We start from the raw sequence: 24184 nt of genomic DNA, 5'->3' as shown, positions 1-24184 counted from the left end.
TCCTAATTTGTTAGAAAATATATTAATTGTTTTTAAATGTGCGAAATATTAAGTCATCCATTATTCATTATTTATTATTTGCTATCTATTTTCTATATTTATTATTTTTCATTGTTTTTTATGTCGCGTTAAAATTAATTCCTGACTTAGATTTGGTTCAGATCTGGTTTACAGAATTGACAGAAATGCCCCGAGAATCGACATCTCTTAAAATCCAGTTCACATAGATCTGATTAATCAATACACATATATCAAGAACAACCATCTTCTTTCCGTTAAAAAACATTAATTTTTTTACAACAAAAAGCCTTTTCATTAAAATCGAATGTCAATTTTTTAAAACTTAAGAAAAGTTATATGCAAATCTTTTAAAACTAACAAGTTTCATGCAAATTATTTTCATTTCAAAATATTCAAAAAGTAAATTGATTAACACGAAAATTTAATGTAAAAGAATGTAATATATGTATATATGCTTCATATATGTATAAATATATGCAACACATATACATATAATTACCAAAATAAGTCATTTCACTATTCAAGTACCTATTAGTTTAAACACAAAATGCAAAATAATTGCATAATTCTTTCAGATAAATAAAATTATTACAATCAAGTTTATCTATATATATAAAATTCATATTTTATATTTAAAATGTTTATTAATAATAATTTCAATGATGGACAATTTTGTAAGTTGCAAGTCACAACATAATGCAAATATATAGTATGTCTTTCTTATAGTTTCTTATAGTTTTCCATGTTATTATTAAAAAGACTATAGAAGAGTATAAAAAAGACTTATAGTAAAACTTACAAAAATACATACGTCCGGACTATAAAATACATTTATCCGGTGTACTGGCCACAATAATCACTTACGCATGTACGTAGAATTGAAACATTCACCCGTTTGTATTAAATATCATTAAATTAAAAAGTTCGTCTGAGAGAATGAGGTCAAGGACTACTATTTTAACGTAACTATTTACAATCGGTCACATCGTTCACGGAAACACACTCAAAATAGTCTGCACATGCACAAATAATCGTCTTGAGCATTTTCTACACTTGATACATCATCGTCTGGCACGCGGCTCCTACAAAAACATTTTAAAAAAATAACATTAAACATTATTTTAAAGTTTTACAAATTTTTTGCAACAAATAAAATTATATTTGTGTAATATTCTAATTGTAAAAGTTATTTAAGAAATGTACTTAATGTTATTTAAAAAATATACTAAATACTTTTTAATAATATCTGAAAAGTACAACATTAAATTAAACTTCTCTATTAATAGAAATTTTTATATTACATGCTTATTTATTAAATATTGAAGAAATTAAATATATCAATACTTTTTAAAAATGTATATAACGTATGCGAATTATATTTTGTTTTTAAAAGCATATTAGAAACTTTCTCGCTAAAGCTTGTAAAACATTACATTGAAGATGTAATTTTATAAAATAAAAAGTAAATTAAAACAGAAATTTATTAAAAAATTTTAGTTATAAATGTTAACTCAATAACCATACGTGCCTTCGAAAGTCTAGAATGCGGCGTAGGAGGTTCAGTATCATTGTTATCGTATTCACTATAGACAGGCGACGCAAACTCCTCGTGTTCCATGATGCCCCACAAAGGAACGCTCTCTGGACCTGTGGAAGCCACAGCCAAATTGTTCACAGCCTGAGGCAGCACTTGATAGACTTTTTCGATTGACTCGAATGTATCGGTCGTTTGCGTTATCTTTGTATTTGTTTGCAAATTTTTCTTCGATTCCATCCTGTTTCTTTCTGCTTCCTTCAACGTCTTCTCTTGTCTGTATTCGGGATCTAATCTAGGAGTAGTTACAGTTGGTTGAGGCGTTACTATATAAACGCGTTCTCTGTTTACTGAAGAAATTCCTACGGGAAAGCTTTGCCACAAATTCTCGGGTATGGTGGAAGTATCAATAGAACTTCCAGTTGACTTTTCAGTTTGTATAACCTTAAACGCAAAATATGAAAAAGAGATAAGGCATTATTTCTTATAATATTAATATGTCTTTAAAACTCTTATTAATTATTCGTACTCGCGATTTTTCCACACGATTGCTGCCCGATCCTTTATTGTCTTCATCACTAAAGCTGAATCCACTCAAAGTAAGAATATTACTATTATCGTTATGAGAATCAGCTACATAATTAACAGGCTTAGTGGTCATGAAATACTCGGTAGGGATCTTTTTTGAAGGGAAAAGGTACGGATTGCTCGATTTAGGCGATACTGTACTAACGGTTTGCGACGAATTAGGCAATATTGTTCTAACGGCTGTGGCCTTTGAATATTCCTAAATTAAATACAAGTAATGATTATTATTATTATTATTATCGTTATCATGTCTACTAAATATACTAGAATCAGTACACATACACACACACACACATATTGACATTTTCGGCAATGATAATCATCAACTCTATCGTTTCTTCAAAGGTTCTGTCCATAACTTTGCTAATTTATTTATAAATACATATTTATTAAAAACACATACCTGTATCGTCCAACTGTCAATATTCTTTTGCAGTCTATGTACATCTATGGAATTGTTCGTTTTAGCATCAACTGATTTTTTAGCATTGTCAAATATCTTCGGCAAAGAATCTAAAGGTTGGAAAATGTATGACGAATTCGGAGGGCTAATCACTTCAATTCTGTTTCTTGATTCTTCGCCGACATAACTGTCATGATTGGATTCACTGGTGTCAGAGTTTCTTTCATACGATGGATGGAATGGAAGTGGTGTGTATTGCGACGTATAGGGAATGATAAGTTGTATCTAAAAATTTTTTTTAACACACAAAATTACAGTTTACGATAAATTAGGATAGTTTTTCTCTGAAGATGTATTTTCCTGTTCAAGAAACACAATCTTATCACCTGTCTATTCTTTGTCGTACTTTGCTGCCCAGATATTTCATTCAAATTGACATTAATGTTATCACTCAATGTTTCTTCCGCTACGTCATCATTTAACAAATTCCGAAATGGTTTTCCGTTTGTACCTATTAAAGTAAAAAAACAGTTCGCTATAAATCTTCTTCTTTAGTAGATTGCAAAACATCTTATTGTTCTCGAATATTTTTCATACCTTGAGTTATGCTATTATTGATTTTAGATTCTTTTGCCACGGTATCAATTATCTCGATATAATCCGTAGGAGAGTAAGGTTCCGTTGAAGCGATGCCTTGACGTGTTCCAAAAATCTCATCGTCAAGTGCTACAGTTGTTCCGGTAATCTTAGTACTCTGAAAGTCCGCGTTAGAGTTCGTCGGTATCGAGGACGAGTGCGTCCGACTTTCATCCTTCTGCGTGAAATCTAGCAACGGTGACTCCTCAAAATTTATTGAATCTCCAACGTTTCCGGAAGATTCGTCTATGTGCAAAGGTGTGCTAGAGCCTTCAACCACGTTAGCGGTAGAGGACAGGTCGTTATACGGGCGCTCGTAGTTGTTTGGGAATCGATCAAGACTGGAAATTCCGTAACTGCTGGGAAAATTTGGATTAGTTTGACTCACGTCAGATCCACTCAATCCCGTTACTTCATAAAGTTCTTCATTATTAGATACTCCCGAAGTATGACCGTGAGACACTTGAGTGCCGCTGGAAGACAAATCATTATGTGCCACATTATTTTGATTTTGAACATTTTGAACATTTTCGAATTCTCCGTTGTTTATACTAGAATTAGTATATCCTAGTTCTTGTGAAACGACTTCTTCACTTGAATGAGTCAAAGGACCTGGATACACAGATTGTTCGTTATGTCCACCATTGAAAGTAGGTCCTGCTATCGTTGATGCACCATTGGAAACTGATAACGGTGGTGAGTTAAAATGTTCTGAGTTTTCATGGGGAATGACTTGTACAGGTTGTTTAAAATTGACTGCTTCAAAGAGCGGTGGCAATGCTCCAGGAAACAGATACGGGTTTGACAACGGGTTAACGAAAGGACCGTTCTGTCCAATATTCGGTAATGGTGGCGCGAAAGAGAAGTACGGAGCTCGGACTTGTTGCGAGGCAGCATGATAAGCGTCATGAGGTATTTCGTGATTTGTAGGCAGGTATCTATTACCTGGCGATTCAAGTGGCGGTGGTGCATACGAATCGCTTCCTACGTGCCCGTCATGTCCTTGTTGCGTGTCCTGTATCGGCATCCAAGGGATTCTGTTGCAAGAACTGCAATTCTTGATTTGAACCGGAGCAGGATATCCCGAATAATCGTTGGGAAGATGATTGAGAGAGGTCGGGGGAAGAGGTGGTTTCTCATAAACCACAGGGGGAGGACCATTGTAGACATGACCGAATTGTGCAACTTCAGGCTGCGGAGGCAGTAGTGGCGGCGACGATGGTGGCGGTTGTGGTTGTGGTGTAGAATCAGATTTGAAGGGATTCAAAAAGTTCATCAGCTGTTGGAAGTATCCTGGCTGTTGGGTTGACTGATAATTCGCCAATCTTGGAATTCTGCCTGGGTAAGATTTTGGTGGAGGCGGTGGAACGAGATATTCGTTGATTCTGCGAACGCGTCGAACATTGTACTGTCTACTCCAAGCATTCTGGTTAGCAAAAGCCCCGTTGATTATGCAGATTATCAACAGTAAAAATGGCAAGACCTGCAACACGAAACCATTGGTAGTAAGAAAATGTTATTAATGCCTTTTCGGTATGACATACTCGAATTTTCCAATATTTTTTTATTGCTTATGACATGGTACCATTATGTTCCTTAATATCTGGCGTTTTGATTAAACAAATTTTTTACAATATATTCATTTTTATGAAAGTTATAAATAATCGAATTGAATTGGGTATGCCATACATCAATGTGTTGTTTTCATAATGAGAGGCGTTAAGATAAAAATGTTACTAACTGAAAATAATTTTGTTGTATCAAATTATTTTATTATAATCAAGAAATAATAATACTGGAAGTGAAATTTTTGCTTTAAAATAATTTAACAAAGTATTCGTCAAATCCAAATTTTCACTACATAGTCTTAAGTAAAAATGAGAAACACAAATGTTTATTAAAGTAGATGAATGCATGCAATTGTTTTTCTCTTTCTCAATATGCTAGGTATCATTTGTCCAACGAAATCTCGTTCGCATTATATTATTATGTACACTTTCCGCAACAGTCAATGACGTGACGGAGAATAACGTGCGGAGGAGCGAACTGGGTCGCACCATGAGAATCATTCTACACTACCGCGGATTATGTATGCCGTGCGTGAAACTAGACGTCTTCTCCCTTGTTATTCCAGAATGGAGTCCTCGTTGAACTCGGTTTTCCTCTCCTTAGTCCTAAATTCAGCTGATTACCCCGCTTTAATACGCCGCATGCAATTTACGAACGTGTAAGGAACGAACAATATTACCGCGCCGCAAAAATCATTCAGTCGCAAAGCGGCTAACAATTGGTTTGTGTTTTAAGTGCCACAAATCATATGCTCCTGTCACGTTCGTAATTTTCAGGTTTCATATTCGCTTAACGAATTGTTAAACTAACTATTATTAGATTTTATACGACGCTCTTTATGTATCCCTATAATTCCAAAATTGGCTTTCAAACCGAGTGAAAATTCGCGCAATTGTCATTCGAGATTCTAAGACTCTTCGACCTCTTTAACCGACATAGAACTTCACAATCATCATCTTTTTCAAGAAATTCTACGTTAACCAATCATTATCGACAGCAAAAGGTCATAAGCTATCCGAATGCAACATTACTATAAGGTCAAGACTGTGCCACGAGAAAGGATCACGAATTCAATTCCAGTAGAATTACTTCAATCGATTACTCAATTATTCAATTGTATTTTTATAGAATAATTATCTAATAGTTATATTTATTTAAAGACAGAAATTTAAAACTTTAACGTATTTTGTATTTCTATATCATTTCTTTTAATCAATTTCTTATTTAATTATTATGGCGCATTTATTATGAGATGTTATAATTTCTACGATATAATATTCAAGTCATTACAATGAATATTTTCCATGAATACATTCAAATGTAATGATAGTTACATATAATTATTATATAATAAAATAAAGAATATATCAATAACACAGTAAAGATTTACGACACCTGTACAATATTTACTGTGATTTTAATTTTATTTCTTGCTATTGTTGCAGCTAGATTTTTGTGTTATTAATATAATCCAATAAAATTCGACGTACATTCAAGTTTTACGTTTGGATATTCCAGGACGCAAAAAATCGCACCCTCACCGTTGAATTTTTACAAAATCCGCGATAAGTTATTCCCTCGAAAGCAGGATGCTTTTTGGCACTAGGAAGACGGCGAGGAAAACGAAGGAAATGTCGAAGAAAAGCCGGGAATTGTCGCGATTCTCAGCACCCGCGGCAGCATTGAGATTCTCCCACGTCGATTGAATGCGAGGGAGAAAGAGTTCTCCACGTGCTAGTTCTTCGCGTACGTGCAGCCACGTCTCCGCTCTCGTGAGAGAGAACGAGAGTAAGACGGCGGGTGACCGTGTTTGTCCCACGAACCGGAAGCCGTGTAGGAAAGTGAAGAAACGGAAGAAAAGAGGCGGCGCGCTCGCGCGCACTATGCGCGAGAAACGCGCCTCTAATAACGCGTTACGACGATTTTACGCGCACATGGGAGCACGTTATGCAAATTGCTACCGACCAGGTCGCACTCTACCTTGCACTCTACGTGCGACACGCGCAATTCGTGACGCATACATCGGACGCATCACGTCGCGTACATGGTTTCGTTTACGGCTCGCAGGTGTTCGACACAAGGTAGTTTCTCGCCTGATGACTGACTGTAACGCGCGAATCGAAATTGTCACGCTTATCCCACGGAGATACTTCACGCAGTAGTTAGAAATATTTCCTCTATATTTACGTATACTTCGAAAATTTACTAGACAGCGAATTCCACAATCGCTTTTACATTAATATTATTTTACATTTATATTTACATATACATATTATTATATGTATATGTATATATAATATTACATTTACATATTATATTATATATATATATATAATGTGTGTATTTCAACAAAATTTAACGCGTAAATAAACCTACTTGTTCCTGCGTATATTCCTTCGGTACGATGTTATATCTTCATCTGTGAAACGATGTAGCACGACGCTGTTTCCTAAGACGTTAATGAGAAGTCAGTAGGCTACGAATACTCAACAAGTATTAATCAAGCATGGATCGAGAAGAATAGACTCCGTGCACTTAAGTCAAGGATGGAATTAAGGATAGAAGAACAGGTCGAAATCAGTTAAGAAGCGAATAGGTCCGATTTCTCGGCTAGAGATCGTCCAGAACATCTGGAGAGCATCGCGATTTGGCACACACGGGTCGACGGTCTACGACTGACTATCATATCGAGCATACTGATCGATTCTCTTCCTCAACCGTTCAAACCGTCACGTTTGGACTGGAAATTATGGTTCTATTTGACTGCGCGGTAAATATACCAGCTTCAACCATAATCCAGCTGAGGTCTCGACCCAGAAGTCCAAGGTGAGAGGACGCGAATGTACGAATGCATCAGCGTAACTACGATATTGAAAATTGACGATATGCAATTCTATTATAAATTCTCTCTTCAATCAGCAAACTGTTCGAGCAAACGCAAGCAGAATCGATAAAACTTATAAACCAAAGTTAAAAAAGATGCAATATAACATAAGTATAAGTCTAATATATATATAAATGCAATGTAATATAAATATAATAGAAATGTGTGCAATAAATGTACAAAGATAATTATATAATGCATTAATGTATCCTACACATCTATATTTTGTAAATATTTTAATTTAAATTTGCGGAGAGACAATTAGTCCCTAATGAAAATAATAACCATTTGTTTCGATGAACGAGCGTTCGCTAAAAGCTATATAAATTGTTAACGCGTAATATCAGTGTATTTGCTAATAACGTAAGGCGGATACCGCAAATTCTAATAATCGTTTGCCCGAAAACGGCGATACAGCCGCACGGAAGTCATCCGTGTGCTTTCTCATTAAGAACATCCCACGCTGCCGCAGAAATTAATTATTAAAACGTTCAATTATTAAAATTGATTACGCCACTGCGCCCATACACATCATGCACGTATACAGACTCGTCGCCAAAGATGTGAAGATCCACGCACACATAAAGCGAGTAATGTAGGTAAGTGGGCTGTGGGTATTACGACGAGCTGAAATGTACAGCGAGAGAAGATGTAATGCGCGAGGTCGTGCACGTGTAATCCCGACAATGTACACGTACGCGAGTGTGTGAGTGTCCCATACGGGCACACGTGTGTCAGAAAATAAATGTCAGCGCTAATCGAGACGAACCGCTGCCGATAATGAGGCTGCGCTCTCATTATGGGATAACGTCGCCCGAAATGAAACGATCATCACGTATGAGAAATTCTAGTAGATATCTTTGTGAAATCGAGACCCATCAACGAGATCGATATTTACTGGCGAAACTTTCGATATTATTCAGTAAAGACTGCTGCTCTCTTTGGTTACACAAAATAAAAACTCATAATTATATCATTTTGCAAAAATGTGTGTAATAATTTTTCCAATCTTTTCTTCAATGTACGCGAAATGTGTTTCAAAAAAATGTCAATTTTAATAACAATTTAAAAAAGTACAAATTAGTAAAAGGTAATATTTTTTTAAATTAACAATTAAAAATAATTTTAAAAAATAAACTATTAAAAGATAAGCGCGGAAAACGATGTAATTAACCAATTAACAAAATTATATATTTAATAATTACATAAAAGAGCATAAAAAAGTATGTATGATGAAAAGAGCATGGTATTATCTTGTCACTTTCTAAGGCAGGTCTAAATTCCCGTGGGAATAGTAGAGTGAAAATCGGGAGATGACGATGATCTTCTCAAGAAAAGACGGGCCCTAACGGTGCTTCAGCGGCGCAGAAGACAATTACAGGAGCGTCAAGACAGAGAGAGTTGTAACTGTCATATTTACATCGCGAGCTGCTCCAGTTCGACGTACGTAAGGAAAATACGCCATAAAGCATTTGCTGTGCCCCCTCATATAGACTTCTTAAAGTAGGAAATCATAATGCTTGACGTTTTATTGCGCTTAATTTGATACCCACGATTTCGAAACGCAAAAGGAACTTATACCGCAAATTATCGTCTTATTTAGAAAATAACAGAGGAAGTGCTGTCAATTCTTTTTTAGCAAGCTTCCGTGATTAAAAAATTAAAAAATCTAAATATAAAATTATTCACGGTAATATATATTAAGCGGAAGGAAACATATGCAAAACCTCTACAAAATGTATAATAATTATATTTAGAAATATCTCGCAAGGAAAGAAAGCACAATTCATATTAAACTATGCCGTTATTGACAACTTATCAATTTTATCTTTGTTTTGTTAAAATGCAAAAAAATCTATTAATTAGTGCTTCTATAATAACTTTACTTGCACTTCTAACTTTCACTGTTCTAATTACCTATAAGTGATGTTGCAACATAAATTACGTTGGTATTTGATATTTATATTTTTTATTCCAACATTGACAAATTATGTGTGTGGAAGCGCCTTGAATATTTGTCCAAACAAGATACTAAAATATCAGAACATCAGAGACAAAACATCAGACACTTCAAGTAGAAAAGCTTATATTTGTATGGATAATGGATAGCGCACGCTCGTTAAGATCCAATATTGACATTTTTCTAAAGCTGAACTGATAAAACGTGTAAATGGAAAGTAACTTTTCTTTTTGTTTCTTTTAAGAATTTCTCATACTTTATCTGTTATCAGCACTATGCATATAAAACTTAAACACACTTTGCAGATAAAACTTAAACAGACTTTATCTGAAATGGTGGAAGAATATCAACATGTCAATACTATGGAATATTGATATATCCAGATTTTAAATCACACAATAATTGCAGAAAATATTCTAATAATAAAATGAATATTAAAGATAGCTATTTCCTTAATAAAACCATCAGGAGGGAAAAAGCCTATTATTTTTAGCAATATATTTATTAAATTTTAATATTCCTCTTATGTCTTTCCTTTAAACAAATTAAAGTAACATCTATTTTATTTAAATTAATTATTTCACTATCCATTCACTAGTTAAATGACATAGCTGATGCAGAACATCTTCCTTTTGTAATTCCAAGATACTTCGTATAATAATCTTGGTAATTGTAACAAAAGAGCATTAATTAAGAAACATCTCTGCTTCTGTATTATTCTATGATTCTTTTTGGAAATCGGGACTACGTAAAACACGTGCAAACGGAAAGCGATAAATTTAGGTCGGTCGAAAGAGTTTCCCTCTTTGACTAGCGATGTACCGAACCTGATCGTTCTCCTCGAAAGTGGCTTACGTCCTCGTCATTTATTCGTCGTCCTGACGCGCGCTATCGTCGATTCACGATGTGCATAAATCAACCGTGACTCTTGAAATACAACGCGAGTAGCACTATTAACTTACAGCTCCAACCTGCTCTCCTAGCTAATTAAAGAACGTGACTGTGAGACAATTTACATGAACCAAAACAATTTTTTAAAGAAATTATGATTTTGGAACTAAAATTTAACTATTTTAATTTTGACTAATGATAAAAAAAATTAGGGAAAGGCTTCCTTCTATTTTCAATAAATTAATTTTGAGGATATAAAAGTACAAAATACATAATTGTCAAAAACAGACTGATAAAATGATAAGAAAATGTTAATATATATATATATATGCGCGCAGCATAACTTTCTAACGACAAAATAATTTGTACAAGAGAAATGCAACTATATTTGAAAAAAATATGTAATCCTTTTTTTTTTTGAAAAAATTTGTAATCCGTTATTTCTCATACTTTTTTTGCAAAGGTACAAATTACAAAGTCTCTTAATTGTTGGCAAAACAATGTTTGGTATTAATGCGAATAGCTCTCACGCATTTATTATTATCCATGTAATATAGATTAGACTCGAAAGCGGCGTACATATTTTCTATGTAGTCAAGGCTCTCACACGTTTCTCGGTACATCATAATCGCACAGCCCACACGATTCGCCTCGTTATCGATACCGCGAGTAAAGAGAATTATAGCGCATTAAAATGATCCATCATTAAATTCACTTGAACGATCAAACGTAACCGCAGCGATTTGGATTTTTTTTTCAGCCGGAAACTATCGCACGCGATGAAGATAATGAAGAATTGCCTTTTGATAACGGATTTTCTGTGTTGACGTTGATACCTTATTAGTATAATAAAATTAGCGTAATAAAATTGTGTTGTAAAGATACCCAGATATATAGCACAAAGCGTTCAAAAAGAATTCAGTGATATGTCATCAATTCTGAATTCATTTTCAGATACAAAAAAATTCTTTTTCTGAAAAGTTTTGAAAAGAATTCTTGTTGCATCTGAAAATGAGCTCAGAATTGATAACATACTGAATTCTTTTTGAACTTTTTGTGCTATTTGGATATGTATACAAAAATATACATCATCGAAAAGTTTTTATGACTATTTTTATATAATTACTTTGTAATTAATATCTGCATAATATTTATAAAGAAAAATTGCTATCTTTGCTGTTAAACACTTTTTATATATAAAACATATAACGTTTTAGCATTAAAATCTAACTTGTCTCGTCATCTATTATTGTTTTTAGTTAATTTTTAATTCAATTGAATTTTTTTATTTATCATTTATTATTTTAAACAAATAATTAAAATAATAATTTGGTAATAATTTGGTAATAATTTGGTAACTGATTATGATACCATTTGATACCATGCAATATCAATCAATCAAATTCCACAATCTCCAATTTCAAAAGGTCTAAAATTTCTTCTACAGCAATAATAGTTCCACAATTAGATACTGGATGACTTAATTCCGATAACGATTCTTTCGATCTTTTCTTGTCAATGTTACTCACTCTTCGAGCATCCATCTCTCCTGCAGTCAGGATCTCTCCGCCAGGAACATGTCACATGCACGCGAAACCAATATCACACTCGTCTTAAATTTTTTTCTAGAGCAAATTAAATTCCTGCTAGCTCTTAGCCTTGTATCATCGTCACAGCGCGTAATACGATTAAACGGGCGCGAGAACACTGTTCTCTTCCTTGCCGCGTGAAGGTGAAGGTTGAAGTGGAAGGACGCAGGATCTCGACAACACGACCATGCATAGGAAGGGGGATGGGAAAAAAGAAAGAGATGGGAGGAAAGATGCGCACTTGACCAGGGTCAAAGAGAGAGTCCATTGGAGCGTCTTCAACCCAAGTCACTTATATACATTTGCGCTTCTCCTTCTTTCCTGACACCTCTCTCTCCTTTCTACAGCACCTTTCCCTCGCTCCAAAACAAGGATTCCTCCGTGTATATTCAGCCGATCTCTCTCTTTGAACCTGCAGTTGAATGCCTGGATTAGACGGAGGGGTTTCGTATCTATTCAAGAAAATCTTATTCGAAAAAATGTCTTACCTCTGATCCTGCTATATATCATGGACATTGGGAAAAGTTACCTGAACTCCAGGGTCGCAGACTGGAATTTCAAAGGATAATCGATGAAATATCTTTAACGGAATATCTTTAATGCAGGTCTAATGCACCTGTGTGATGTAGCTGATTTCTTCGTTTCACATAATATTTTTTATTCTATTTAATGTAATGTCATATATCTATCTTATGTCTTACAAATTAAATTATTACTATTATTATAACAATATTGTACATCAAAGTTTATTAAAATCTACGTATAAAATCTAATGTATAAAAAGCTTAAATAAATATTTTATCATAATTTTATTATAATAAGAAATCAATTTTTGATCTAATGTGGCGAGATAGAAAATAAATGTTTGTGTTCAATATCAGTAAAACATGCAAAATCTATTTCAATATATAGATACAAGATGTGCATGCATAATTGATGCATAATGCTAGCACGCACGAACAAGCAGAATATTACGTGCGGACATTAAATCCAGTTGCAACTTTCTCGTCGCTTTCTGGCGATTTTGTATTCCGTAGACTTCACCCTCGATTTCCTCGTCGTAAGACCGTCGCGTTAAAAAAACACGCATTCTGAATCGCGTCCGACATTTCACCTGGAAGGAATCGGGGATGCACAGATGCCGTCTTGACTTCAAACGACGTCGAAAGAAATACGTATATATTATTTTAATTAAATTTGCATCGCGTTAACTTTCGATAATTACGTAATATACCTAATAGCGTCGATAAATTAACTGCTTGAATCCAAAAATTGACAAATATTAAAAAATAGAAATTGAAAAATTAAATTTGCGCAACAATATTATCATTGATAAAATTAAGATCAGAGATTAGAAATGCTGAGGTAGAAAATGTGCGAATTCACAGCAAGGTCAAAGAGAATCATTTTCGTTTTATCTTGCTTTACTAAATCCCTGATAAATGAACGTATAATTGACACAAATCATAAATTTCTTTGCTATAAATAAATGCAACATTCACACGTTGGCCAAATCTTTGCTCGCACGCAACAATGAATCGCTTCTCGATCATCGTTCTTTTGTGCCTTTACACTACTTTCAAAATCGCTGAAAATCAAACCACATTTGATTGCACGGAGGCAGGTTTTTTCGAAATCGTCGATGGAACTTGCAAAAATTACTTACTTTGTGTAGATGACGGCGCGAATCTCGTTCCAGTGATATTGTCGTGCGCCAGTAATTCCATATTCGATCCTGTTCAGGGTAGATGCGTGTGTCAATGCACAAATACGTGCCAACAATCGACGACAATGGCACCATCGACAACAGCATCATCAACAACGGCACCATCGACAACGGCACCATCGACCACCTCAGCACCACTCTGTGTGAGATACGGCAGATTCCCGATACAGGACGTGAACTGTAAGAGTTATTATTTGTGCTACTGGAACGGCTCCAGTTACACCATAATGGATAATCTCTCGTGCCCGAATACGCTGGTATTTAATCCAGAAACAGAAACATGTGTATCGCCACAGACGTTCACATGTTCAGGGACATCAGGATAATAGAACATTACAATCATACTGCATATGTTTGCAGTCTATAAGATGCTAATGTACTTCTACAAAATCATCGTGTATCTTAATGTAAAAATATTAACAATTGTTAAATTGTTTATCAAAATAACAATGCATATTTACTAAAAGTGATATTCTTCCTGATTATAATAAATACATGTCCGTTGATAAATAAATAATTGAGTATGATAAACGAAAATGTGTCAAATATGTAAAAAATAGTGTATCAACTAATAACATTTAATAAACTGAGAGATTAAAAAAGAAAAAGGCGCGAATGTAATTATCTATCATTATAAATCATAAACGAATTTTCAACATGTGTTATAGGCTGATAGAAAAATAATAAAGCGGTCTGCGAATACCGCGCATTTAATAGCCATTTTATTACGCAACACATTATTTTCAACTTAATGGAAACAATAAAAGTACGTAACAATTTCTCGTTAGCACGATCCATTACAGACGCGATTCAGTCAACACAATTACGATTGCCAATGCAAACCGTTATTCACGATTAATTATTTTCGAACGTTATGAATGCGCAAGCTATAATCATTCACACGATAATCACGCGTTTACTACTTTAAAGATGATTAAACGTCATAAATACCAGCTTCTTCCTACCCATGAAAATCAAACATATTAATTCAGTGTTGCAAAAACAATATATAAAAATTATACTAATATACGGATAAATTTTTATTTCACGAAATAATTATATCCCTTTTATAATTTTATTCCTTTTTTAAATGTATTATATTTGTCTGGAAATTTGTATACATTTATATGAATAAAAAGCACTAATAATCTGTCATCTGCCATATTTTAAAAGACAATTTAATATTGTAAAGTTTTTTTTTATCATACATTTACACATGTGATTAAATTATAATGTACAGTAAGGCTTATACATACAACGTAATTCCTCATTTCAGCTTCATTAAAATCTTTTGACATTACAAAATGGCAAAATAAAACTTAATCTTGTACATCTCAAGATAGAATTTTATACAGTGTGAATTCAGTGAAACTTCTAAGATTGCCACCCATTGGCGCCTCCTTGATCCTTTCATTTGACCAGTGTCCAACTTCTTCCGTGGCCGCTCTTTTTCTTCTCAATCGAACCCTGCTATCACTGGGGTCCGCTAAAATACCCAACAAATTTGTTTTGGCTTCTTTAACATTATTGATTGAAGTCAAATTACTTTGCGTTAATTGCGATACCATATGCTGCAACCCGACCACAACATCTTCCTGTATTCCTGGTAATGTCTTTCGCACAACTTCCATTTTTGTTTCGTTATTCATGTTGTTTCTTGTCGAAGGCACTGTGCTTTCATTTCTTTCATTAGTCATATTTGTGTCATTAGTTGTATTAGTTTCTATATACATAGTGTTATTTGTTTCCTCTTCAGGTTTATATGTTGTCGTGTTTAACTGTACATCTTTTGTCATATTAATATCACGAGATTCCGAAGCGTTTGAAAGCTCAACATCGCTAAGGGTTATTATTGTCGAAGGCATTGTACTTTGATTTTCTTCTTTAGTTACGTTTCTTTCACTTTCTGTATAATTGTTAGTAGTTGTTTCCTCTTCGGAATAATTTGTCGTTGTGGAAAGTTGTAAATTGTAAGTTGCGTTTGTTAACTCAGTATATTGAGTTTGTGAAATATTGAAAGCATCAACCGCAGAATCAGTGGAATCATAAAGATTTTGTCGAGCAAATTTATTTAGACCTTCCATTTCATTATCAAGACTTCTTCGTCTTCGTCTGCGAGATGTTACGTGTTCTTGATATTCAGAATAATCAATTTTAGCATCGTCGGATCTTGAAGTAAACTGTTCTGAGCTCAAATCCTCAAAATCAGTATTTGTAAATTCCAATTCTGCATTGTCACTGTCAACATTATCTAGTTCTTTGCTGACAAAATTTGAATCTTTTGTCAAATTGCCCAAGCTAGTACAATTCAACAATGCGCTTATGGTCTCCATATTGACGGAATCGTTCAAGGATTTCAATTGCTCGAGTAAATCAGGATTAAGATGATGTTCTGGATTCTCGTCCAGCGATAAATGTTTCTCCACCTCGACCAAGTTGTGTTTCTCCTTGTTCTCATTAATGTGCTCCAGGAGGATCTTGACCTTCAATGACAACTTATGTTGCGGCGTACTTGTAGTCGTGCTTCGTCGGGTGTCCGTGATATGTTTAGCCATCAACTTGCTGTCACCTTCTTGAGGGATCAACATGGTCGTTCCTACATTTGTGACAGTCGAGTGCTCAATTATTTTTGATTCCTCGGATGGAGGAACTTTTGTCAGTTTTGGTGGGGGAATCGTGTCAAATTTTGGTGGAAGTTTCTCACAATTTCCGAACTCGTCGCAGCCTTCCGAACTGACGCAATCCTCGGAGTTCTCGCATGAATAACTTACCTCGCCGCTTGACACTGGCGACAAAGTCGTTGATCTGACTTTCGTTGGCGACGTCGTTGTAATTGTAATAAATTCTCTTTCCTCACTACTCTTTAGCCCACCCATCGTCGTTTCTCCAATTACAGCCTTTTCTTTGGTTTCCTCAGAGGTCACTTCTTCGGACATTGATGATGATTCGATAGTTACAGTTCCTGTTACACTTTTTGTCGAAATTGGCTTATCAGATAACTTATCGAAAATCCGATCAGGTTTAGTGGGTTCTTTCGTGAATTCGATCAATTCTGGTGATTTCGCGCTTATAACACCTGGCTCAATATCAGCTTCACTTGAAGTCACTATGCTCTCGCTTGAAGATGAAATATAGTCAACTTTTCCTAATTCTTCGCTTGTCAGTATAGTAAAACTTTTACCTCTATCTTCTTCGGGCTTCGAGTATTCTTCTATTCCTTTTGAACTTTCAGTAATCTTTGTTTCCAATGAACTAGTATCAACAGATGCTCGATCCGTTGATTGAGATTGCGGATATGCTTCCGAAGACTTTGTGAGAATATCTTTCGCGAATGCAAACGGAGTTGACTCTTCAGTTACTACTTCAGAAATTATTTCTTCCTCTTCTTTTGATGTAGGTGAAGATTCCGTGATCTCTTCTGATCTCTCCTCAATAGAAGGATGAAATATCTCCTCTTTCGAAGTTATTTCTTCATCACTAATCGATGATGTTTCGACTATCGCAGCTGTTTCCGTCGTAGTTAATACTTCAATAACTAATTCTTCCGAAGATGTATCATATTTTTGCGTTAAACACGCTGGATCTGATGGATTCTCTTCGCAGTCTATCCTCTCCTGAATTGTAGTTATTTTTTTAGGAAATGTCGTTGTTCTTCTAGATACTATTTCATCAGGTAATAATTTCGTAGCTGTAGATAAATGATCTTCGACGCTCTCGCTTTCGGATTCGCTCTGCAACTTGGTGACTATTTCTTCAGTGGTGAATTTATCGATTTTTGGTACAATGCTAGGGGAAATCATGGTTGCTTCACAAGCACCATTTTCGCAGGGTAATCCAGTAGTGTATTCAGTCATAGATTCGGTGAGTGTACTACTTTCCGTACACTCCTCTTCAGTTGTCGTTGCCGTCAGTTGATGCATTTTGGGACTAACTTTGATCTCCACTCTCTTCTTCGGAATCTTTGAGCCGTCGTTCAATTCTACAATATTTTTACTAACTACCGGACCAACTCCGCATTTCACTTTTTTATGTTCCCAAGTAATAATATTACCCGCATGACTGACCGAGGTAAAATTAACGATCCTGCTGACCATCGTGTCTTCGTCTATGATTTCGAATAAGGCCGTCTTACCAATGTCGGGATCGTCCGCCGTCAATTCACCCTCGAATCTTCTACATTCGAGATATCTTTCCGGTATGGTTGCTGAGTTCTCAAAAGAGATTGTGTATTCACGAATAACCAATCTCTTCGGTGGTCGAATAGTCTTGTCCTCCTTGATAGTTGTCGTTTCGATCCAGCACAGAGTGATGTCCTCGCCCTCGTGAACACTGCTAGATTTTTTCACCTTGGAATTGTTGCCAACTACATCGTTAAACTCCTTTTCCACGTTTAGCGCACGGCCTGTTGTATTCGTGAAGAAGCTACTTGAGTACCTCTGGTTCTTCTTTTTACCGCTCGCACAATTCGTTGATGCTTCTTCCGTGGCTATTTCTTCTAATGTCGAATGTCCTGTGGCTGTCATAATATTTTCCGTCGTAGTTTTCCTATGGCGATGGTGTTTAACACGACGACGATTTTCGCCACTGAAGATATTCATATTCATATTCTGATTTATATTCTGATTTACATTCTGATTTTTCACCTTGCTGTGCAGAAAAAAATAGAAGATCAAATAATTAATAATAATACAAAGATTGCAATATATTTCAAATTAATAGATTAATTGTGTCAATTAATTAATCTTTCGAATTCAACTTGTCTTCCTTTTTTGTTATTTTCAGTATTACTGCGAGTTAAACATATTTTATACTTTACTATGGCTGCGTTCCACTTAACGCTCGCAAACATCGTTTATTCTTATTTAACATTTCCTAAACAACAAGGATGAAATGATTCCACAAGCATTAAATGGAACGCAGCCTACATAGACTTATTTTATTGATTGTACTTTACTTTTGAATGGTGTCATCTTGAATAGCGTCATTATCATCATTTTCGTCATTATCATCATTTTCATCATTATCATCATTTTCGTTGTCCTCGTTAGATTTAACATCCAATGTTTCCGCCTCTCTTATGGAACGAGAATCCAAGGTAGAGTCATCTGAATCACTCTCAGAATCTATTTGTTTCTCTTTGAATGCATCCTGCATCTGAAGATTTAAACAGATGCCAAAGAAAAGTTAATGAAAAGATTAAAAAGATTTGAAAAAAATAGTTTAGATAAAAAAATACGTACAAATTTTCATACTTAGAATTACAAATTTTTATTATCGCATAAAATTATTAGTATCAACACCCCAGAATAAGAGATAATTAGAATTTATCTAAAAAAATCCACTTACGCTAACAATAAAGTCAATAAATCCGAATCAAAGCGATGCAATTGCATGAAACGTGATTGATGAAGAAATATCCGAAGCATCGTTTTATGACAGTAGTAATTATGTGATAAACGTAATAAACGATACAATATGTCAAAACTGCTGCGTTTATCTATAAAATTATAAAAAATGGGAAAGCATAAATAAATTATAAAAATATAAAGATATACTTCTTGAAAACATTCTTCAAAATTACTCTGAAAAGAAAAGTTTAGCAAAAGTTTTATTGCATAAAATATTCCAAACAATCCAGTAAGGGTTGAAAAACATATAAAAGTATAAAAACTATGTACAAAAAAATTTCAAAAATATAACAACAATACAGACAAATTAAAAAAAAACATTTCCATAAAATAAGCATAACAGATTTATTATACAGGGTATTCCGCAATTATTGAAAAAGTGCTCTTGATAGAGCGGACTAAACTAAGTCGAAAAGTCTTCTATTATTTTGCAATTTTCGCAATAATTAACAAGATATTAATTACCAAAAATCGCTGAATATTGGTCTTCAATAATTTTTTGCTCAAGTACTATCAACTTTACAAAAAAATAGCAAGAGACAAAAATTGTTTATTTTCTTCTTATAGAGCTCTAAGGATTTTATCATAATTTTTTATTAACTTTTTAGTACTGCATTTTCTTATTGTCGACTATTTTTACCAACATAAGAAAATGCGGTACTAAAATATTCTGAAAAAACTCTCTCAGAACTCTGAGAAAAAAATAAACAACTTTTGTCACTTGCTATTTTTCTGTAAAATTGTATTTGAATAAAAAATTATTGAAAATTCTACCATATTATTGGTGATTTTTAGTAATTAATACGTTGTTAATTATTAGGAAAATTACAAAATGGTAGAGGACTTTTCAGTTTAGTCCGCTCTACTCAAGAGCGCTTCGTCAATAATTACGGGACTGTATATTAAATTTATACTAAATAAAAATACTCATATACACAACTTATAAATTTAACATAAACATAAAAATAAATATTGCATATTTACATACTTGATTTAATGAATAAGAAGCAAGTGGAATCGCAGCATTATGTCTAAACCAACAGCAAACCTGTTTTAATCAGATAAATATCTGCAATATTATACATGCGACAAATATTGTCACATTAACATTACTGAAGTAAATATCTTTCAATATTAATAATATAAATAAAAATAATAAACAAATAAATTGAAATTAAAAGTAACATTTGTACATATTTGTACAAGCCAATAAGTAGTTTTTCAGAGATATACGGGAAAGTTTATGAAGACGTTCGATATCGCCTGGCAGCAATCATGTATCAAATTTAATTTAGAAAATGTCGGTTTCACAATTGATCCTCGATCAAATCATGCGAGCTCGACGATATCTCGGCACGCGAGATTAACCAGTGAAATGACTGCACAGTGCGTCGGCACGAAAGTGAGAATACTGAAGGAATAAAATATATGTTACGAAGAATGGCAATGTTTCACTGAAACTAACAAAGAATTTAGTCCTAACATTGAGATATATATATATATATAAAATGTTAAAATGAGAGAAGTATAATTAGCTATAATACAATTAATTAATTCGACAAAATAAATAGAACGATCCGTTAAACATAAAATGTAATATTCTTAATTGAAAATACTTTTACTTTTTGCTCTGATAATATTCTGTTTTCTCTTTGCTTTAATAACACCTTTTCTTTTTATATATAAGAGGAATTCTACGCAATTTTTTAAATATAGAGCTAAATTTATTAATTTTTGTTTAGTCTGCTAATTTTTTTAAATAAATTATTATTGTGAAGTGTACATTCACAAAAATAATTTATTATAAAACAATATTCTGCTCTAAATTAAATTTTGCATTTACATTACTTTTAAATATATATAATTCGATTATATATAAATAGAGCGCAAGAAAGTAACCTACCGCAAGAATGAAAAGGAAAGTGTAAGGCGCGCGAACCAACATCGCCGCCAGAGTGTCACTTCTTCGTCCTTTTCAAATCTTCTTCTTTGTTTCGCGGCAAATATGACCTAAATTCAACACCAAGTCAGAACTCCTAGTTTCATCAACAAAATTCCTAATTTTTTACTGTTTGTATGCTAATCTACCTGACAATGTCAACAAATCTAGTTGAATATTTAACTCCTAATTAAGCGATCACTCAACAATTAAATCATGTTTCCCGAAAAGGAGCCGCTGTTTGTCATTGGTACTGACCACGACGAGTAATCGAAAGTCCCGATGATGGCACGCTGACAGTAGCACCCGTCTGATGTTGAATTGAAGCCTGTTCTTATCAAGTGCCAACTCAGCTACATCTAGCACCTTCGGTAAATGCGAGTCACCGCCCCCCACCTGCCATCAAATTCCTCCAACCCCGCTCCTTTTTAAACTCCCCCTATCCAGCATCTCGATTTTCCGGACTTGTTATCAGCAGCAGCGACAACTCGTCTCCTTGTTCCGCATCTTAATTTCCTTAGTCGGTATTTTCTACATCATTCCAATGGATTGATCAATCGATTAAATACATATCACACGTCCCAAACGAAATCGTTTGCCACCGTCAAAATAATTACCTCATGAAAAATCTTACATTGACTGAGCAACGATCGTATGTTCGAATTAATCTAACACTTTGTACAATCTATTAACAATTGTCGAACATTAACATTAGGACAATAAAATAAAGCTTGTCATTCTCGTACTACTTACACAATAGTACCTTAAACGCAAATATCCGAATTTTTTATAGTAAAGTTCTTTATATTTAAATACAATTATTATTAAAATTTGGATTTAAAAGTTTTTTGAAGTTTAGGAAGACCAATGCATGGATTTCCTTAGACTTATTAAGAGATTCTTCATTTATCTATATTCATTTCAATTTAATAGGCAATTGATAATTGATCGTGAAACATTTAATTTGAATGTCTTCGTTCGTTATGCACGATAAAGCTCTGTCGCTTTGTTCACCTTTATTCTCTATGTCAAGAAGAACAATTCGTTCGCCGCATTTAAAAGTTTAATGAATTGCAGTTGTGACGTCCTTGAATTATGATAATGTAGATGCTCGCTCAAAAAAGGCTCATGTTTTATTGTATCTCATAATTGCATTTGGTAATTTACTTAAATATGTATTACTTTTATGATAAAGATACCAAAATCTTCTTATAAATAATTAGTCAAGTTCATTTATGCTCATATTGTTTTAAAATTTAATTACAGTCAAAGCAGAAATATTTGCAGAATCTCTTATGATCGCATAATGGACTATCTCATTTAGACAGATAAAAAGGTTTATATATCTTTTTTATTCAGAGGATTATACAGAGCATTCTCAAATTTTTAATAAGGAGTAGATTAGCAACTCTCGTCCAATATAATAGAAATATATTTTTGGCGAATAAGCACACATAGGAAAATTAATAAAACTGCTCTTTTTGCAATAATAATTAACGTTTATTCTCTCCCTTCTACTCTTTTCTCTCCTTATGTTGCTATCATCAATTGGCGACGACGCGATCGCTCGTTACCTGTATGTTACGCAGCTTCATCTATTGTGCACTGAGAGAAGTAAGGCTCGCTTTATATGTTCCTTTGTCTCTCGCTGATCGTTTTATTGCTACTGACGCCGAGATGCAATAATTTACGGACCATCACTCGCGAATGTTGTGATCTCTGACAATGAGTTCCAGAATCGCTGATGGCAGTCGTTTCCGACTTTACAATGTCATTTCACTTTATAGCGGAAGTTCTTCTGCGAGGAAAGCAAGTCAAGTATACTTCACGAAGAACTAGGTAAAGTGGATTAAAATCTTTTTTATCTCCTTTATTTGTATTATTGTTGAAAAATGTTTTTAAACCTATTGTGATAATGATGAATAAAAGAAATGATCAAAACATTGTTTAAATCCTTACATTTGTATTTTATATCTAATTATTTCCATTTTATAAATGCCAGTCAACGTCACGATGATATATACAAAGATATAATTTATTAACAATAGTTATAACAGTGTCAATAACCTACGTAACGTGAACGACTCGATAATTTAACCGAATAATCGCGATCAAATTAACTCGATGATTTTAAGTGGTTTGCGGCGATCGTTATTCGCCGAACGCCCTGTTCGATCGTTTTCGTTTTGATTTGACGTTGCATGCTAGGCGGAAAAGGTCAGAGCAAGACGGTTATCAACGTGGGCCCGGGGAATAGAAAAGGAAAAGGTGTGTAAGATTGCGTGCAAGCGCGAAATCGTAAAACTATTGCACAAGGTGTTAGCCGGATCACAAATGCCGAAATGGAGAACGGGGATAGCGTGTGCTTTGATGTGCGCGAGATTGATTAGAAATTGCGAATTTACGATTCTGACATCTGCCGCTTATAACTTCTGTGATTACCTCGCACTGCTATAATCGTCGATATTAGCAATGACCCAGCAGTGTTCTTCGCTATATTCTTGTTCCCCTCCAAGAAACTTCTTTGTAGCTGTTTCTATAGAACGTCTTAAATCATTTGGTCATATCTATTATCGCCTTCCTATCACCGCGGAAGAATTAACACATAAAAATTAATATATTCTCTTCTCTTCTCTTCTTCTTCTCTCTCTCTCTCTCTCTCTCTCTCTCTCTCTCTCTCTCTTTGAATTACATGTATAATAAACACAAATCAATAATATAAATTTTTTATCCCTTATAACAAATTCTAATTATTTCTATTTTGTCGAAACTGGATAAAGACATTAGCTAATGAAACATCGATGCAATCGTTCTAAGGATGTTATACAACGTACTATTGAAAACGTTTCAATGTATTATATCATAGCTGTCGCAAAGCATTTTGCAGTAAAATGAAACTTTATGTAAGGTCCAGATAACAGGAGGTAGACTGTTGCGTGCATGTCTACAGTAGCTAGTACAGACATATTCGTACATAATTGGAACCTTGAGCCAAAATTCTCTTGCCTAATATCCCAGTGAAAGGAGTATTTCTCT

General features: G+C 34.2%; 3 protein-coding genes across 5 annotated transcripts; 1 reads left to right on the top strand and 2 right to left on the bottom strand.

Annotated features, from left to right (window-relative positions):
• Nucleotides 1-764: 764 nt before the first annotated feature.
• On the bottom strand, nucleotides 765-12326 carry LOC108766250 (uncharacterized). The gene is made up of 7 exons (XM_018515425.1): nucleotides 12016-12326; nucleotides 3144-4665; nucleotides 2933-3057; nucleotides 2547-2831; nucleotides 2085-2342; nucleotides 1550-1999; nucleotides 765-1103 (listed from the first exon to the last, which is right to left on the bottom strand). Exons 1-7 carry the CDS (start codon nucleotides 12028-12030, stop codon nucleotides 1083-1085), a joined length of 2676 nt encoding a protein of 891 aa, XP_018370927.1. The 5' UTR covers nucleotides 12031-12326; the 3' UTR covers nucleotides 765-1082.
• A 1267-nt stretch (nucleotides 12327-13593) lies between these two features.
• On the top strand, nucleotides 13594-14259 carry LOC108766280 (uncharacterized). Of its 2 annotated transcripts, XM_018515463.1 has the most exons (2): nucleotides 13594-13883; nucleotides 13926-14258. In XM_018515463.1, exons 1-2 carry the CDS (start codon nucleotides 13609-13611, stop codon nucleotides 14125-14127), a joined length of 477 nt encoding a protein of 158 aa, XP_018370965.1. In that variant the 5' UTR covers nucleotides 13594-13608; the 3' UTR covers nucleotides 14128-14258. The 2 variants fall into 2 exon arrangements, with proteins under 2 accessions (XP_018370965.1, XP_018370964.1); XM_018515462.1 differs by having other exon boundaries at nucleotides 13594-14259.
• A 791-nt stretch (nucleotides 14260-15050) lies between these two features.
• On the bottom strand, nucleotides 15051-21534 carry LOC108766372 (uncharacterized). Of its 2 annotated transcripts, none has more exons than XM_018515631.1 (5): nucleotides 21298-21534; nucleotides 21113-21219; nucleotides 20198-20257; nucleotides 18756-18955; nucleotides 15051-18448 (listed from the first exon to the last, which is right to left on the bottom strand). In XM_018515631.1, the coding sequence occupies exons 2-5, from the start codon at nucleotides 21152-21154 to the stop codon at nucleotides 15136-15138; spliced, it is 3615 nt and encodes a 1204-aa protein (XP_018371133.1). In that variant the 5' UTR covers nucleotides 21155-21219; nucleotides 21298-21534; the 3' UTR covers nucleotides 15051-15135. The 2 variants fall into 2 exon arrangements, with proteins under 2 accessions (XP_018371133.1, XP_018371134.1); XM_018515632.1 differs by having other exon boundaries at nucleotides 21407-21534.
• Between the last annotated feature and the right edge of the window lie 2650 nt (nucleotides 21535-24184).

This window comes from Trachymyrmex cornetzi, unplaced genomic scaffold, assembly GCF_001594075.2.
Source record: "Trachymyrmex cornetzi isolate Tcor2-1 unplaced genomic scaffold, Tcor1.1 scaffold579, whole genome shotgun sequence".
In the NCBI taxonomy this organism is placed as follows: Eukaryota; Metazoa; Arthropoda; class Insecta; order Hymenoptera; family Formicidae; genus Trachymyrmex; species Trachymyrmex cornetzi.
This window is presented reverse-complemented; position numbering and strand designations above follow the sequence as displayed.

Bases quoted from the DNA above. Each gene is read 5' to 3' on its own strand.
- LOC108766250 (XM_018515425.1), bottom strand. The intron at 2,832-2,932 runs GTGATAAGATTG...AAAAATTTTTAG, and splicing joins GTACGACAAAGAATAGACAG to ATACAACTTATCATTCCCTA. The intron at 2,000-2,084 runs GTACGAATAATT...TTTGCGTTTAAG, and splicing joins ATCGTGTGGAAAAATCGCGA to GTTATACAAACTGAAAAGTC.
- LOC108766280 (XM_018515462.1), top strand. From the start codon at position 13,609: ATGAATCGCTTCTCGATCATCGTTCTTTTGTGCCTTTACACTACTTTC.
- LOC108766372 (XM_018515631.1), bottom strand. From the start codon at position 21,154: ATGTTGGTTCGCGCGCCTTACACTTTCCTTTTCATTCTTGCG. The intron at 20,258-21,112 runs GTAGGTTACTTT...TGATTAAAACAG, and splicing joins CTTTCCTTTTCATTCTTGCG to GTTTGCTGTTGGTTTAGACA. The intron at 18,956-20,197 runs GTATGTAAATAT...TTAAATCTTCAG, and splicing joins CTTCTTATTCATTAAATCAA to ATGCAGGATGCATTCAAAGA.